The following is a 14566-nucleotide window of genomic DNA, read 5'->3' on the forward strand; positions in this document are numbered from 1 at the left end:
GCCAATCTTTGGATACTTGAGGTCATGTTTTCAAGAAGGTTTAAAAAAATGTAAAACACTTTAAGAAACATCAAACTTGCTACATGTACATGTATACACATGTGAAATTACTAACCAATTTGGTTTTCCATAAACTTTTACTTTGTTGCTTTTTCCTTAAGTTTTTTTCCAACCTTAACATAATTACCATTTACACTCAGCACAATTTTTCTTCACTGACATCTTTCTTATTATGCATATAATTGTAAACATACACTCAAACTTTTTTCTTTAAAGCATGTTGCTTTTGAAACATTTTCAAATCCTTGACAACAAACTTGAAAGGACAAAGAAAAATTATCAACATGACCAAAAAATGAAAATGTACATTGTATGTAACACCAAAACTGTCAGAATGCAAAATATATCTTTTATCAAATTTGAGAAGGAAACAGAGATATACCCTACAAATTTACCTTAAAGTTAATAAAAAAAAGGAAACAAAACATTTTTCTATCATTCCAAAAAATGGAAGAGAAAATCCCCAACAGCTACCTTATTCCATTCATGAGCTTTCAATTAGGTAACACCCATTCAAACAACTATAGCATTTTGCACACTGACAATTCTCTTAAGACATAAGTGGAAGATATTAAGGAATGAATATAAGCAGGTGGGTTAATAGAGGGGGAGGAAAGGAGGGGGGATGACTTGGGGGAGTAGTACAATGTGAGGAAAAAATGTTAAGTGTGTTAACACATTTTGTTTCACAGCAAACCCTAAAGTTTAATGTGTTCAGTGGGCTGAAACATCTTCTGTGACATTGTACAACTTCAGGATAGGAAGAAATGCATTTGCTTATTTTACAAGTGAGGTTTGGCACTACAGGTGTTGTTTTCAATTGTGTCTTGATAACGTAGTGCTGTATTTTCAACATTAAGTTCAACCAGTTACCTTATCTTCAACTGTTTCTGCATAACGACTGAACACTGCTCTCTGTCTTTTGGTCGTCTTTGCAAGGCACAAAACAGTTTTGTAAAATAAAATTGAAACTTTCCTCCATTCAATTTAAATACACAAATGCATATGTGGGGGTTCCTCGAGGTAGGGTACTAGGACCCACAGAGAATAATGATAGTCAAACCTAATCCATGAAAAAGATATCACATGACATCCCTAAACCAGAAAAAAGTGGACCAGTCCGAGTATAGGATCCAGTCATTTTCTCACGGGCTGTGCCACATACACACAAAAAAGGGGGTGTCAATGGCACATTACAAGATTATTCACCAAAAGATCAGGACGGAACATACTTACTTGAGGCAGAGCCTGGTGAGTAGTATATTATGGGCCAGAGAAGCAACGAGATGGAGGAGGTAGGGGAGAGGAAAGAGTGGCAGGTGAGTTAGGACAGTGTCAGTCATGTTACTGGAATGAGTGGCTTTTCTTCTGTGGGGGTTCCTCCAGGTTCAATACTAAGGCCTCCATAGGTAAGGATTCCTAAAGGATATGTGCTAGGTCTCCCATAGGTCCGTGTTCCTAAAGGATCTATACTAGGACCCCCACAGAATAAAAGCAGCTTGCTGAAGTAACAGGTGACATGCTAAAGCTTTAAAAATAATGCTTTCCTGGAGTCAACAATTTTATTTCCTCTTTTCCTTTTCAGATTTTTTTTCCATACGCATTCCTTGCAAACTTTCTTCCTGAAACCCAGTACTCAGTAGACTGAAAACTTCAAGACAAGACAGGAATAATACAACCAATAGGAATAATATGCCTTGGGTTCCCAAGTAAATTGCACAGATGAACAATGTCTAATGAATTTCCTTTGTCAAATTCAAAGCGAAACAAGTTGTAATTCTCCACTGCCAGTTTTGGACTTGTCAAAAAATTAGGGCCAGGACAAAAGGCCTACTGGTAAGTGCATGGATGATAAGAAAAGAGTACATATATGGACCTACCAAATCTACTGTATTTTTCTTGTTGATTTCTGCTAAAGACCCTGAGACAAAGGTTTCCCATCTCTCTCTATAGTCTTCTGGAACCTCTGAAATGTGACAAACAAATACAATTCAATTGTGATGATTCATCATAAAATATTTCATTTTACAACCAGAAGTAAGAAACACAATTTTATGGCAATGAAAAATTTTGCCATTTCACATGCTGAAATTATGAATCTATTTTTCCCATTATTACTTTGTGTTGATTAGGAATAAGACAAATTTTAACTTTGACTTGATACCCAAAGACTAGTAGGTTCCTCCATAAATTCCGTACAGCAGAAGTACAGACAACTATTTTCTACTGACATCTAAATGTTGCTTCCTATTTAGAGTAATGATCGTAAAGCAGACATAGTTCTGTGTGCTAAGTTACATAATCATTATACTAAGTAATTCAAATTTCCAAACCAAGAAAATCTTATTCTATTTCTCAATCATAGATGGGGTTATCCTTAACTTCCTTTAAGAAAGAGTTAGTGTCTTTAAGATGTTTTACCTTTAAAGATCTCCTTGACAAGGTCCTTATTGGGTCCCTTCTCAAGGCAAGTTTGAAGGGAGTTAGCTATCCTAGTGAGATGACCCATGTACCCTCGTCTGTTTCCACCTTGAGTTCTGGAAAAAAACAAGAATTCAAAAATATTCAGAGTTGTTGGGATTTACTTCATGCCATAGCCCTAGCCATCACAGTTCTTAGTGATACTTCCTTCCTTCAATCCCAGCTATCTTATTACTATAAGAAGTCAATATGATGCATGTAGTTTCCATTCTACAACAGTACAAGTATAGGGGTCAGCAAATAGCTGTCCATGGACTATACCACACTACTTTCCGTACAAGGTTCCAGTCTGTTGTGCCGCAGTACCTCAAAATATGGCTAGGGGGCCAAAAACCACTGTGGGATGTTGATAATTACCAACATTACCAAATTCATACAAACACATGGAAAGTATCTTGAACTTTAAGTGGGAGCATAATTGCACACACAAAAAAGGTGAACCTCTTTCCAATGTAAAAAAAAAATTGTTATTCTGTATTATCTGTATCTGCATTTCGATGTGATTTTGAACAAGATACTTTTCACTTTGAACTACTACTTACTCTATTTGTTGATCTTCTTCCCACTTATCCAATATCCTCTGGATGATTCTCGATTGGCCCAAAAGCTGCAACAATAAAACAAGGTCCTTTTTATACCACATGCAACATTAATCTATTTGCAACAACTGTTTTTACAAGTAGTTAAAGGTTCTGACAAGGTGCTGAAATGCCTTCAATTAAGAAAGTTTCTTTCTGGTGCAATTCCAACTTCATTCACATGGGGGCTCTCTTTCAATATCAAATCAGCATTGTGATTCTTGTTTGTGGGCATTGCAAAACAAATTGTTGTTTACACATTTCCTGTGTAATACCTGCAACAACCACAAGGGGGCATTCTTGCACTAAACACTCTCTTCCACAAGTTTGGGATTACTACTTTATGATGAGTCCAAAGGTTGCTTCTTTACAGCTTTGACAACCCATTCCTTTACCACCAACAGGTGTCATTATACATGCAATACCTGCATTAACCACAAGGTGGCACTCTTGCACTGCTAAGCATACTTACATTGTTTATTAGAGGGTGTTTGGGTTCGGGGTTGCCTTCCTGGTTGGGAGAGTCGTCTGAAGGGGGGTTGGTCAGGATGGTGTTTATACACTGTTCTACTTGGGTGTGCAAGAAGTTGTTCCAAATGTACCGGAAAAAGCAATCCTGAAGACAAAAAAAAAATTAAAGGAGATATGTTACAGCACATTACATTCATCTGAAAATGTTTCCGAAAACCTGATAACTATCATTAGTTAGCCACAACATTATGAGGTAAGCCCTGATGCTAATACAATGAGATGCCTTTGGACCCAATGCATAAATTTTGAAGTGCCATTTGAACATTTTCATCTAAAGAAATTCCATTTGTGACTTTGTCAGTAAATATCTGCAACACACTCTCCCAAGTTTTTTTTAATTATTGGCAGAATACTGTGGAAATTATAGAGGAAAGCCTGTGTCCAGCAAAATATGCAGTTTTTAAAACAACCTTTTGACACCCTTCCCTAAACTACTTATCGTATGAACTTATGAGAAAAAAAATCATTGAGTCATATACTTGAATGCTAGTCTATTCAGCTAGTAAGAGTACCAGTACATTACATTGATGTTCATGACTTCGGTTTAAATGATTTTCACAGCACTGTATGTACTAATACGAAGTACTATCTCTAATGCAAAAGTAAAATCCGCATGCCCACATACCAGCATGATGTCCAGAGTGCCTAGGTTTGCCAGCTCTATGTTGACTTGGTGGGTGTTGGTGAGGAGTAAGGACGCCATGAGGCGGCACACGTGTAGTCTGGTGTTCCCGAACGGGGGATCCATCGTGCCCACCGAAGTCGGCATCGGACGTTGCTACGGGTTACGAGAATCCGTGTAAGAACTCTGCGTGCCACATTTTCTAAGTACAGTAAAAACTGCCCACTGAATAAGTCCACTCAGGGACAGATAGAATCTTGTCTGAATGTACAGGTGGCACTATAAGTACATTCATGGTTTTGAGTACATATGTGCACCGCCAGGAATTGTGGTTAATATGTCAAAGGTGAAGGCCCCTGAGACATAACACAAAGTCTGGACTTTGTTATGCAAATCTATACAATGACTGAAACAAGACTGTTACAGGTCAGGGGCACATGTGTACTCGGAAAATGAATGTCCTTATAGACAGGACTCTTAATGCTTGTGTCAAAAGGAAAAGTTACCAAGGGAGAACCAAAAGCTAGCAACATTGGCAAAGTCGTCCATAGGTAGAAATGGTCACCAATGCAGGTTTGACTACACTTCACTGTACTTTTGTAAACCAAAAGAAAGAAAGACTACTGTTAAAACAGTCTATAGTGACTTCTAGAACTGTACTTTTTAAAAACCAACAGAAAGACAACTGTCAAAACTGTCTTAAGCGACTTCTAGAGAGATTTGAGAATGACAAGCTAAATTAATTTATCTTACATGTAGGTTAGCAAAGTAAGATGTATACCTACAACAAATTAACTTACAAAATGAAATGTTTACATTTTCCACTTAACAGTAATTTTAAACTTTTTTAACAAAAAAACAAAGAGTTTGTTTCCTAACCTTTACCGTGGGTGGCTCTATCAAAAGTTGGTGCAATTCTTTCAACCTCGGTGTGACACCCAAGATGGCACTACTGACGCCCTGTGCCAGCCTTTTGGCGTCCAGAGTGGTCATTTTCCACTTTACAGTTATTTAAACTTTTTAAACAAAAAAAAAACAAAGAGTTTTGTTCCTAACCTTTACCTTGGGCGGCTCTATCAAAAGCTGGTGCAGTTCTTTCAACCTTGGTGTGATACCCAGGATGGCGCTACTGACGCCCTGCGCCAGCCTCTCGGCGTCCAGCGGGGTCATCTGGTCCTGACCGTCCGGGCTGCATGACCAGAAATACTGCAAACTTAGGAGAGAGCGGAGTGCGACCCATTATGGTGGTGACATCGGTGAGGAGCGGTGAAGCGCATATGGTAGTGCAGGGTTGGAGTTTGCAGAGTTACGGTAATGATTGTCCGTTCTTCGCACAAGACATGAACCAAAAGAGGTATGCTTGTCTTTTAGTATTTCACCTTTTTTGAAACTTTCTTGAACACAACTCTTCTAAATAAAATTCTGTCATGATTTTCTTCTCCAAAGGAAACTGTGGGGTTTTAGTTTGAACGGTAGGGGCCGCACAACTTCAAGTTGCAGCTTTCAATTTACATTCAAAAGAGGAGACAATAGAGGCATGACTTTTCTTTTCTTGTGGAAATTCATTCCCAACTTTTTGATACAATTCCAGGTTGCAAAATCTTTTTTTTTTACATAAAAAAATCTGCTATTTCTTTGTGCTTATCTCAAAGCAAAGAAGCAGCCATAATAGAGCTTTAGATTTCGTTTTCAACATTAATTGGTATAATAAAGCACAGATTATTCTAAAATAGAGGGATCCCTGAACAAAATTTTATCAAAAATTGGTTTAAAGTTTCATATATGTAATATCTCTCCTGGCAATAAAAAGTATTTTGCTTGATTCTTAACAATTATTCCCAATGTTTTGCTTTTCCTCAAATTCTAAATTTTCTGTTATTCTACCAATGCAAACCAACCCTGCTATGTGTTAGTGATATGAGATTTGGTTATGAGTTTGATTAAAACAGAAAAACTATGAAAAGACAAATGTGAAAATTGCAAAATCAAACCATCAAACAACATAATGCCCATAAATTTTAGTAAAAAAGATAACTTTGCAATAGATTAGAGATTACCAACGATAATTTGAGGTACAATTGAGTGCAAAGCCTTTGCCATTTTCAATGATTAGGTTTTGTGAAAATTAACTACATTGTACAAAGTACAAAAACACATCAAAATAATCCAAAATGAAGGCCAAAGCTCCATTGCCATAAGAATCAGAAGCCATGGTCTTTGGCCTTTCAACGACAAAGACTAAAAGAAACAATTATAATGATCCTTAAAAATTGGGGCGAAGTGACTTTGCATGGGGGGTAGTGAACTATGCAAAATTCTCTACGATGATTACAAGCAGGGTTGTAGCCAGCCTGAAATTATTTTCAGTCCCCTTGATTTTGAATGGGATAATCCTACCGAGCACCGAAGGCATGGCGTGACGTTGCGCGTCATTTCTAGGGGGTCTGGGTCCCAGAAAATTTAAAAATCAAGACCCTATGCATGAAACACTATTTCCTGCATTTTGAGGTGCAAATTTTGCTTGTAGACTAAGCTGTTCAATGGCATCTGTTTTGGTGAAGAAGAACACATGGGTTTCAGTTTTTTTTATATCTTTACATATCAATTTTTGTCTGTCCCAGGGGACGGAATGGGGAAACCTTTTTTCAGTCCCAGCTGCAAAATTCCTTCAAAGGACTGAAGGACAGGTGCTGGCTTCAACCCTGATTACAAGTAATAGATAATTCAGAATCCCCCTTTACAAAAGACAAGTTCACAGTTGAAAGGAATTTGTAGATCAGTAGTAATAACATCTGATTCAGAAACCCAGCCCGCTCCCATCAAAAACAAGAACGAATACAACCGTTCCTTCTTTTACAGACACCTCAGTCAAAAACAGCGCTAGTGCGACTAAAATGACCGAAGAAAAGGGTTTTACTTCTTTGTTAAGGCGACACCCATCAACTATAGTTGTTTGAGGAGGGGGAGGCTAGCGGACTTTGTAGCAAGTCCGATTGTAAAAAGCTAAACTAAAGCCTGTCGGTATCATGAAGTACATAGCGGCAACAGCCATTTCTGCATGTCGTATTCTACTACCGCTGTTTTCACTGAGGTGTTTTTAACAGAATACGGGGCAGGGCTTATGGTGTTTGACCAGAAGGGTCCATTCCATGAAAATCAGGAAAAAAGAACCACCACAAACATTTCAAAATTTGCACCTATCAAAACACTGGTATAAAAACAGTCTTTGTGAAAAACTAACCCTGGCTTTTTGAACTCCAGTAGTGTCAGCAGGACAGAGATACCGTTGACCAGCGCTGACTCTGTCTTCTCACCGTTCAGGATAACGTTCAGCAGCTCTTCTACGGTCTCTTGTCTGTAAAATTCGCAAATAGGCTTAACATTAGGGTTCAACCCAGGATTTTATTTCAGCACCATGGAAATGGCATGGTAGCAAAGTGACCAATTGTGAGGATGGTGTGGAAGGAGGGTGTTAGTCCTTCCACAGTTAGATTTAGAAAAATATTAGGGAAACGGTTGGCAATAATCCTCATTTAGTGCAAAAAGTTATCACACCAACACTATTTGAATGTGAGAATCAAAAACTTTTTAAAAATGGTATTACACCAACATTTTTTTGTTAAGGTATCACAACAACATTTGTTTCAAAATGTTACATCCACAATCATGAAATTCTTTTCCCATGTGATAAGGTCGCATAACACAGTATTTATGGGCGACCCCCGTGGACATAAATAGGCCGGGCACAAAATAGGTCGTCGCAGTTCTTGAAAAGCCATAGAAATTTTTCTGTGCACGTCAACGAGTCGGAAACTGTGGTGGATAGTAGAGGAATATGTAAGTTTTGAGGCTGTATGAGTTGGTTACGATGCTTTTTTGGCTGGGTAGAATTTCGCGCACGAATCCGGTTCCCGCTACTTCCGTGTGTCGGCGGGAGTATGGTGACCTCCGCTGGGGGTCATTTCAAAGTGTTCTTTCTGGGAAAACGAGACGACAAACTTATGCTCATTTTCACATATGTTGTAGATTCTACCCTGAACTCCAACATATTGAATTCTTGTTAATTACTTTTGCACCCTGATATATCTTTTGAGTCGTCGAACCACCTCACTTTGGGGTCCTTAACTATAGAAATCCCCATAGGCGAAAAACTGTGTTCTGCTACCTTTAACCACAGTGGTAATTCCCTAGGGACGGTAAACGGCATTGAATTTGACTGATATGTTAGGGAATGACGTCGGCTGACTTGAAATGTAACAATTTTTTTACTGTCACACCCGCCGTTACCATGGCAACGGCCGCCAAGACCGCTCCCTATGCTTAAGTATAGGACTTAGTGTGAGCCAATACCCGCTCTACCCCCCCCCCCCTTTTTTTCGCCGAAAAAAGGACTAAACCCCAACCCCAATCACTCAGAACGTTAGAATACGGTCTGGCAAGCACATTGTAGAAGAAAAAGTCAGCAAGAATATTACATTTGTTGAGATAATGAGACCAATTAGCGGTCCCTCAGATAGCCCTTGTACGGGGCCGACACCTGTGCTAGGCGTCGAAGTGCAAAGTTGGCCATATCTCAGGAACCATTTGGATTTCTGTTCTGAAATTTGGTAAGTTCCCGCTACTTCCGTGTGTCGGCGGGAGTATGGTGACCTCCGCTGGGGGTCATTTCAAAGTGTTCTTTCTGGGAAAACGAGACGACAAACTTATGCTCATTTTCACATATGTTGTAGATTCTACCCTGAACTCCAACATATTGAATTCTTGTTAATTACTTTTGCACCCTGATATATCTTTTGAGTCGTCGAACCACCTCACTTTGGGGTCCTTAACTATAGAAATCCCCATAGGCGAAAAACTGTGTTCTGCTACCATAAGCACAATCACACAAAAAAGGTATCACACTGATGTTCTTTGAGAGTTTAAGGTTTCCCACTGCCGTTCTTTGTGAAAGTGAGAGCTTGTCCCTTACTTTTCCATGGTGGTGAGAAGTGGGTCGTTCTCGGCCTGCTCCTGGAGCTGGGACATGTGTTCTCGGCTCAGTCTGATGATGTCACACAGAGACTGGGCAGCGTTGCTGTGTTTCTGGAAACATGGATAACAATCTTACAGTTAGGAACTATAACACCATAGTTACGGTAATACTGTACAGAAATGGAAATCAGTTAAAAACCACCTAGGCCTACAAAAAATTGGTAGCAGTGAACATTTCTTCATGTATAGAACTTTTCTTCATGTTAAATGGCTAATTCATCCTTATTCCCAGAGACTTAACTTTGAGTTAGGAAGGTAAAGGAGGTTTTATAGGTTTGTAGTTGGAAAGATTTCGTAGTACAGCAGTAACATAAAATTCAATTTTTGTACCTGCTTTCGTAATTTCAGGGTAACAAAAAAACATTCCTCATACAGGAATCCTATAGTGCCATTGACAGTTGATAGCAATCATTGTGGCAATGTCCAAATAAGGGCTGCACTACCAACACTGATCACTAGGGGGGTCTTTTCCACACATACATCAGAGCCAACCTACTTTCAATGAACCAATACTAACTAAAGGCTATGGCACAAATTGTTGCCTGTGTTCTTACCTCTTCATCTCCTGTGGGATCCAAAACCTCGATCAGCCTCTGGATCAGTTTCTGATCATCCAACCACTGTGGAACAGAAAAATCAAGATCTCAGACCACACCACAAAACAGAAGAAACACTTGAGGTAGTCCCATAGCCTTTTTGAGGCCATAGTGGTAGTAGGTTGTTACATGTATGTACTGTGTTCAGGACACGGTACATTTTGTGTTTGAAGCATTATCCCTCTCCTTTTACCACTTTTTACCTCCCCCACCGGGGTCAGGTACCCATTTTTAAAACCTGGGTGGAGTGATGAAATTATATGCCTTTCCCATGGACACAACATCTATCAGGATCTTAGAAGATGGGTTTTGATTTCAATGGCTATACAATGCTTTCATCTTTTTTTTTTCAGTGCTGATTTCAATGTACATAAAATGTTTTTGTCCTTCCTTTTTGTGGTAAGAGTGCAAATGTACGATACCAGTAAATTGACGTTCCTTTATTTTGGATATGTACCTAAATGATTTTTTTACGTATGTTTGTGTTGTGCTGTGCCCCTTACCTGAAGCATCTCTGTCCGTAGTTCGGGCGCGTCCACGCTTGTAAGCAGGCGCAACAGGAGGTCCATGATGGCGGACGTACTCAGGTGCGTTATAAGCAGTCCTACAACGTCTTCCTTCTGTCTCAGAAAATCCAACATCTGCAAAAACATCCCACCCAAGAAACCTTTTAATCTAGCTCAAACACTGTGTTGCTTTTATTTATGTTTATGTTTATGAGAGAGGGAACGAAAAAGCTGCCACAGCTTTCAAGTCCAGCTTCCTGAGAAGGACTGGCACAGGAGCTAGTGTGAACGAAAACAGGGAAATTAAAATCATTTCCAAAACCATAAAAAACGAACAGGGTTGGTCTGCAGAGAAGTTCTCAACGTATGCAAATGCACATAGCGAGGACAGGGACTGTCTCAAACTCAAATTAGTCTCTAGACAAGATTTTGAAAATGGTTTCGCCCAAGGCGTCGCCAAGAATCGACATATTTTCCAGAGTTTTTTCATTTATTTTTTGCTTGTATGAGGAACAATAAGAAGTTCGTCTGAGAATAACATTGCACAATTGAGATGTTCCCTACAGATTTTTTTTCCCTTACAGCATCTCGGAGCAACACTGACAGAGCAAGAAGAACTAAGACAGGAGACAGTGCGACAACGACAACAAAGGCTGGAAGACACAAACATGACGTGAATTTTTGGCACAATAGTATATATAAGAAATCTATCATTTTTTTGGCACTTGGACCCGTTGGTCTTGAGCTTGGCACTTATGGTGATTTGCATACTACTAGAATTACTTTACAACAGCTGCCGTTTAAAAAAAACACAAGACATGTAGAAAGATAGAGGGGGAACTCAATACAAAGGTTGCCCCTCTTGCTTCGAAAAAAAGCAAAAAGCTAGCCGTAGCAAAAGTTTTAGCTTTGTCCGCACGGTTTATAAAAGAAGGCATAACAGTTAAGCCTACGCAGAAAGCGTTAGGATAGTAAGAAGGGTACAAATGCTAAGCGGAGGAAAAGAGCGAGGTAGAATAGGGTCAAAACAAAACAAACAAAAGAAATGTCGTCAACACAGTAAACAAGTAGAGATTGACAGAATTGCCCTTGCTCAAATATGGTGGTAAACATAGACATATATTCCACAATTGGACACACAACAGCTCTATCTTAATAGCCCTTTTGTATATACATGTAGGATATATTAATAATTAGTGCAACAGTGATACATGTAGGATATATTAATATTGCACAGTGATCGGGTGCGGAGTTTTTCTCCATCTTACTATGTAAACTTTTGCGAGTGGAGGTTAGTAAAAAGTGGAAAACGTCCCTCTGGTACCATTTTGCTCAAAAACATGAAAAGGGAACAAAAATACCGCAAATTTGTCAGAATATTCTTCTCTAAAAAGATAATAATCGTAGAACCACAAAGCTGTCAAAGCTTTTAAAAACATGATTCTCATTTTGGTTATTTTAATTGGGTATCAATGGAAAGCACAGGAAAATATTTTCAGAGCAACAATAATGCCTCCGAGTCGGAGGTGTCGCCAAAAAACATACAAGGCTGCAATTTCTCTATGTACATATGTAATCAAATTTTTCTGTTATCATCTACAAAACAAAACTGTACAAGAGGGTGGTCTTCCAAGATTCGGGACAAGTTTCATTAGCGTTTGCGGCAGCTTCGTTTGATCACATTTACTCGCGGCTCGAGCCTTTAGGGCTTTCTTTTTTTCTTTTTTTTATACTGTACTGTGCATAGCGGCAAGGCAAGGCAGGGTGGGTGGGTGAGGAATGCTTGAGGGGTGCACGACCACTACCTTGTAACCCTCGTCCCAATCTTGCTGAGGCTGTGAGGGGGAAAGAGAACAGAGAGAACACAGGCACGCCAGTCAATACCAGAACCTCGCATGTACACAGAACCAGCCATATGGGGGGTATAAAAACACAAAAACACGGTGAGTCCATGTCTATGGTAGTACGACACAATACAGTCAAACCTGACCAAGGAGACCACTGATAAAATCTGGTCTTTGTGGACAGGTGGTCACTATAAACAGGATTCTTAATGTTTGTGTCAATGGAAATACCATCTGGGGGACCACCAAAAAGTGGTTACAGGTGGTCCTTATGTACAGGTGGTCACTTGTACAGGTTTGACTGTATGCCGTTTTCCAACCCAAAGCTCACTGTATGCCTTTGTATCGTAGATTTACTTAGAATTTTTATTCTTAAGACACAAGAAACAGGCTGGTTATTTCTGTGAATTATTCAAACTTATACATTCATTTGCAAGTACAATTTCTGATCTGTGGGCAAAACTTTGAGAGTCATTTTTGTATCGCAAAATTTCAACATGGGAAATCCACCAAAACAGAATACTTTTGTAAGATTATACATTTTTTAGTGAAAGCACTAGATAAGGGGAGTGGGGGCAAAATTAAGGTGGAATTTCTTTTTCAATTAAACTTTTCTGTCTAAATAGTATCGCTTCAAAAGAAGATATACAGTCTCTAATATTGGGTTGGAAAAACTTATGTCATGTGTCAGAAAGCCCCCTTGGTCTGAATAAGGTTAAAACAAGAACTACACCTAACAACATGAATCTTTAGTAAGTAATCAGAATGATTATTAATGTGTAATAAGAGAAAATGGCCTCAAATGTTCCTAATATCATTCTGAATTGATTATCTATGGGCTGGGAAAATTTCAAACCAGGTCTAATACTATATGAAGCATGCTCCACCCTAGGGATGTAGCCAAAAAGTCTGACACATTTTTCGATGCACAAACTACATGTATGCTAAAAATACTAACTTTCATTCAGACCAAGGGTGCTTTCAGCCTAGATAGTTTAATCTATTAAAAACATAATTAGTAACAACTAAAAAAAAATCAATTTTCACCTCTAAAATTTTTTTCTCACATAGAATTCCATAATATTTTTGTTTTCTGCAAAATATTCTATCTGGGACAGCATTTCTGTTGTTTCCCCTTAGCACAGTTATGGTTAAATACTAGAATTAACCACTGGACCACAGTTATTTCCTAACACACACCCATACAAAGAGGACAGTGTGGGGGAAATACACTACGATGCACGGTTTGTACTACAGTCACAGGCATATGTTATATACTTAAAACAACACTGGTATCCCCCTCCCCACCCCTTATACATGTACTTCTTAATAAATACACAAATTAAAAGTCTTATTACAGTGTTGTTCCTATGTTAATATTTAAGTCACCACAATAAAAACTGTTAGAATGATAATATTAATGCCATATGTCCTACCTAACAGTAATACATTATCTATCACAAAATATACATAAATACATATTTGAATCACTATACATATTATGTTCCACAGTTGACATAGTTTTTCTTTGATATTATGTCATGTATAGAAGACAATTATACTAAGTTCGATACTAGCAAGGTTATAATCATTACAATTATCAAATGTAGAATAACACACAAAATACAATGTTAACTCTTTTAAACTCTAAAACTAGTAGATATTTGACTTGATTTATACAAAATTTCTTGCGCATTTCACATACTATGATGGCATCAAAATGTATTGGAAGAATAGACAAAGATACATCCTTCCAAACACATTTGGCTGCTATCAAGATATTCTATAATGTACTAAATGAAACAATTTTTGACAACAAAACTAAGATAATATATACATATACACAATAGTCAATGAAAACATGATATCATGTTAAAAGAACAAATCTCATTACACAATGTATTATGCAAAAGGTTAGTCAAAAAATGAAAAGCATTTTTAATTATACAATATTACTTTATGTAAATCAAATGTAGGAAAGAGGGCTGGAAATATGATTTCAATTTTTTTCAACAAAACATGTACAAATTTGTGGAATCACTAGATTTTGAAATTTAATACTAAAAGACAAAATAACTAATTTTGTCAATGTAGCTTTTTAGTTGCAAAAAGTCTACTAAAATCTATTTTGATCTGTTTTATATCATCACAAAGCGCTATATTCATAATGTCATATTTCCAGCCAGAATTTTTTTAACAGATTCTATATCATTGGAAACACTCAACAGTGATATCAAACAATTTTTTTATATATTTGAAACTAACGCTGTTTTTTATAAAAAGAAGATGAGACCCAATAATTATAATAAACAGAAAT

The 14566-nt window shown here is 38.0% G+C and overlaps 1 protein-coding gene across 21 annotated transcripts in view; it reads right to left on the minus strand.

The window, feature by feature from the left end:
• The window catches only part of LOC118406343 (serine/threonine-protein phosphatase 6 regulatory subunit 3-like), a 41700-nt gene that overhangs the window by 14926 nt on the left and 12208 nt on the right, over positions 1-14566 (minus strand). For 6 of the 21 annotated variants that reach the window (XM_035806301.1, XM_035806294.1, XM_035806288.1 and 3 more), the window contains exons 5-16: positions 12211-12240; positions 10403-10540; positions 9858-9923; positions 9242-9354; positions 7514-7627; positions 5329-5485; positions 4276-4428; positions 3592-3735; positions 3084-3148; positions 2482-2597; positions 1941-2026; positions 934-990 (exon numbers count right to left, since the gene is read on the minus strand). In XM_035806301.1, the coding sequence (XP_035662194.1) occupies positions 934-990; positions 1941-2026; positions 2482-2597; positions 3084-3148; positions 3592-3735; positions 4276-4428; positions 5329-5485; positions 7514-7627; positions 9242-9354; positions 9858-9923; positions 10403-10540; positions 12211-12240 (1239 nt within the window). The remainder of the gene's footprint in view (positions 1-933; positions 991-1940; positions 2027-2481; positions 2598-3083; positions 3149-3591; positions 3736-4275; positions 4429-5328; positions 5486-7513; positions 7628-9241; positions 9355-9857; positions 9924-10402; positions 10541-12210; positions 12241-14566) is intronic. The other 15 variants (XM_035806302.1, XM_035806299.1, XM_035806293.1 and 12 more) reach the window with 10 other exon arrangements.

This window comes from Branchiostoma floridae, chromosome 19, assembly GCF_000003815.2.
Source record: "Branchiostoma floridae strain S238N-H82 chromosome 19, Bfl_VNyyK, whole genome shotgun sequence".
Classification (NCBI taxonomy): domain Eukaryota; kingdom Metazoa; phylum Chordata; class Leptocardii; order Amphioxiformes; family Branchiostomatidae; genus Branchiostoma; species Branchiostoma floridae.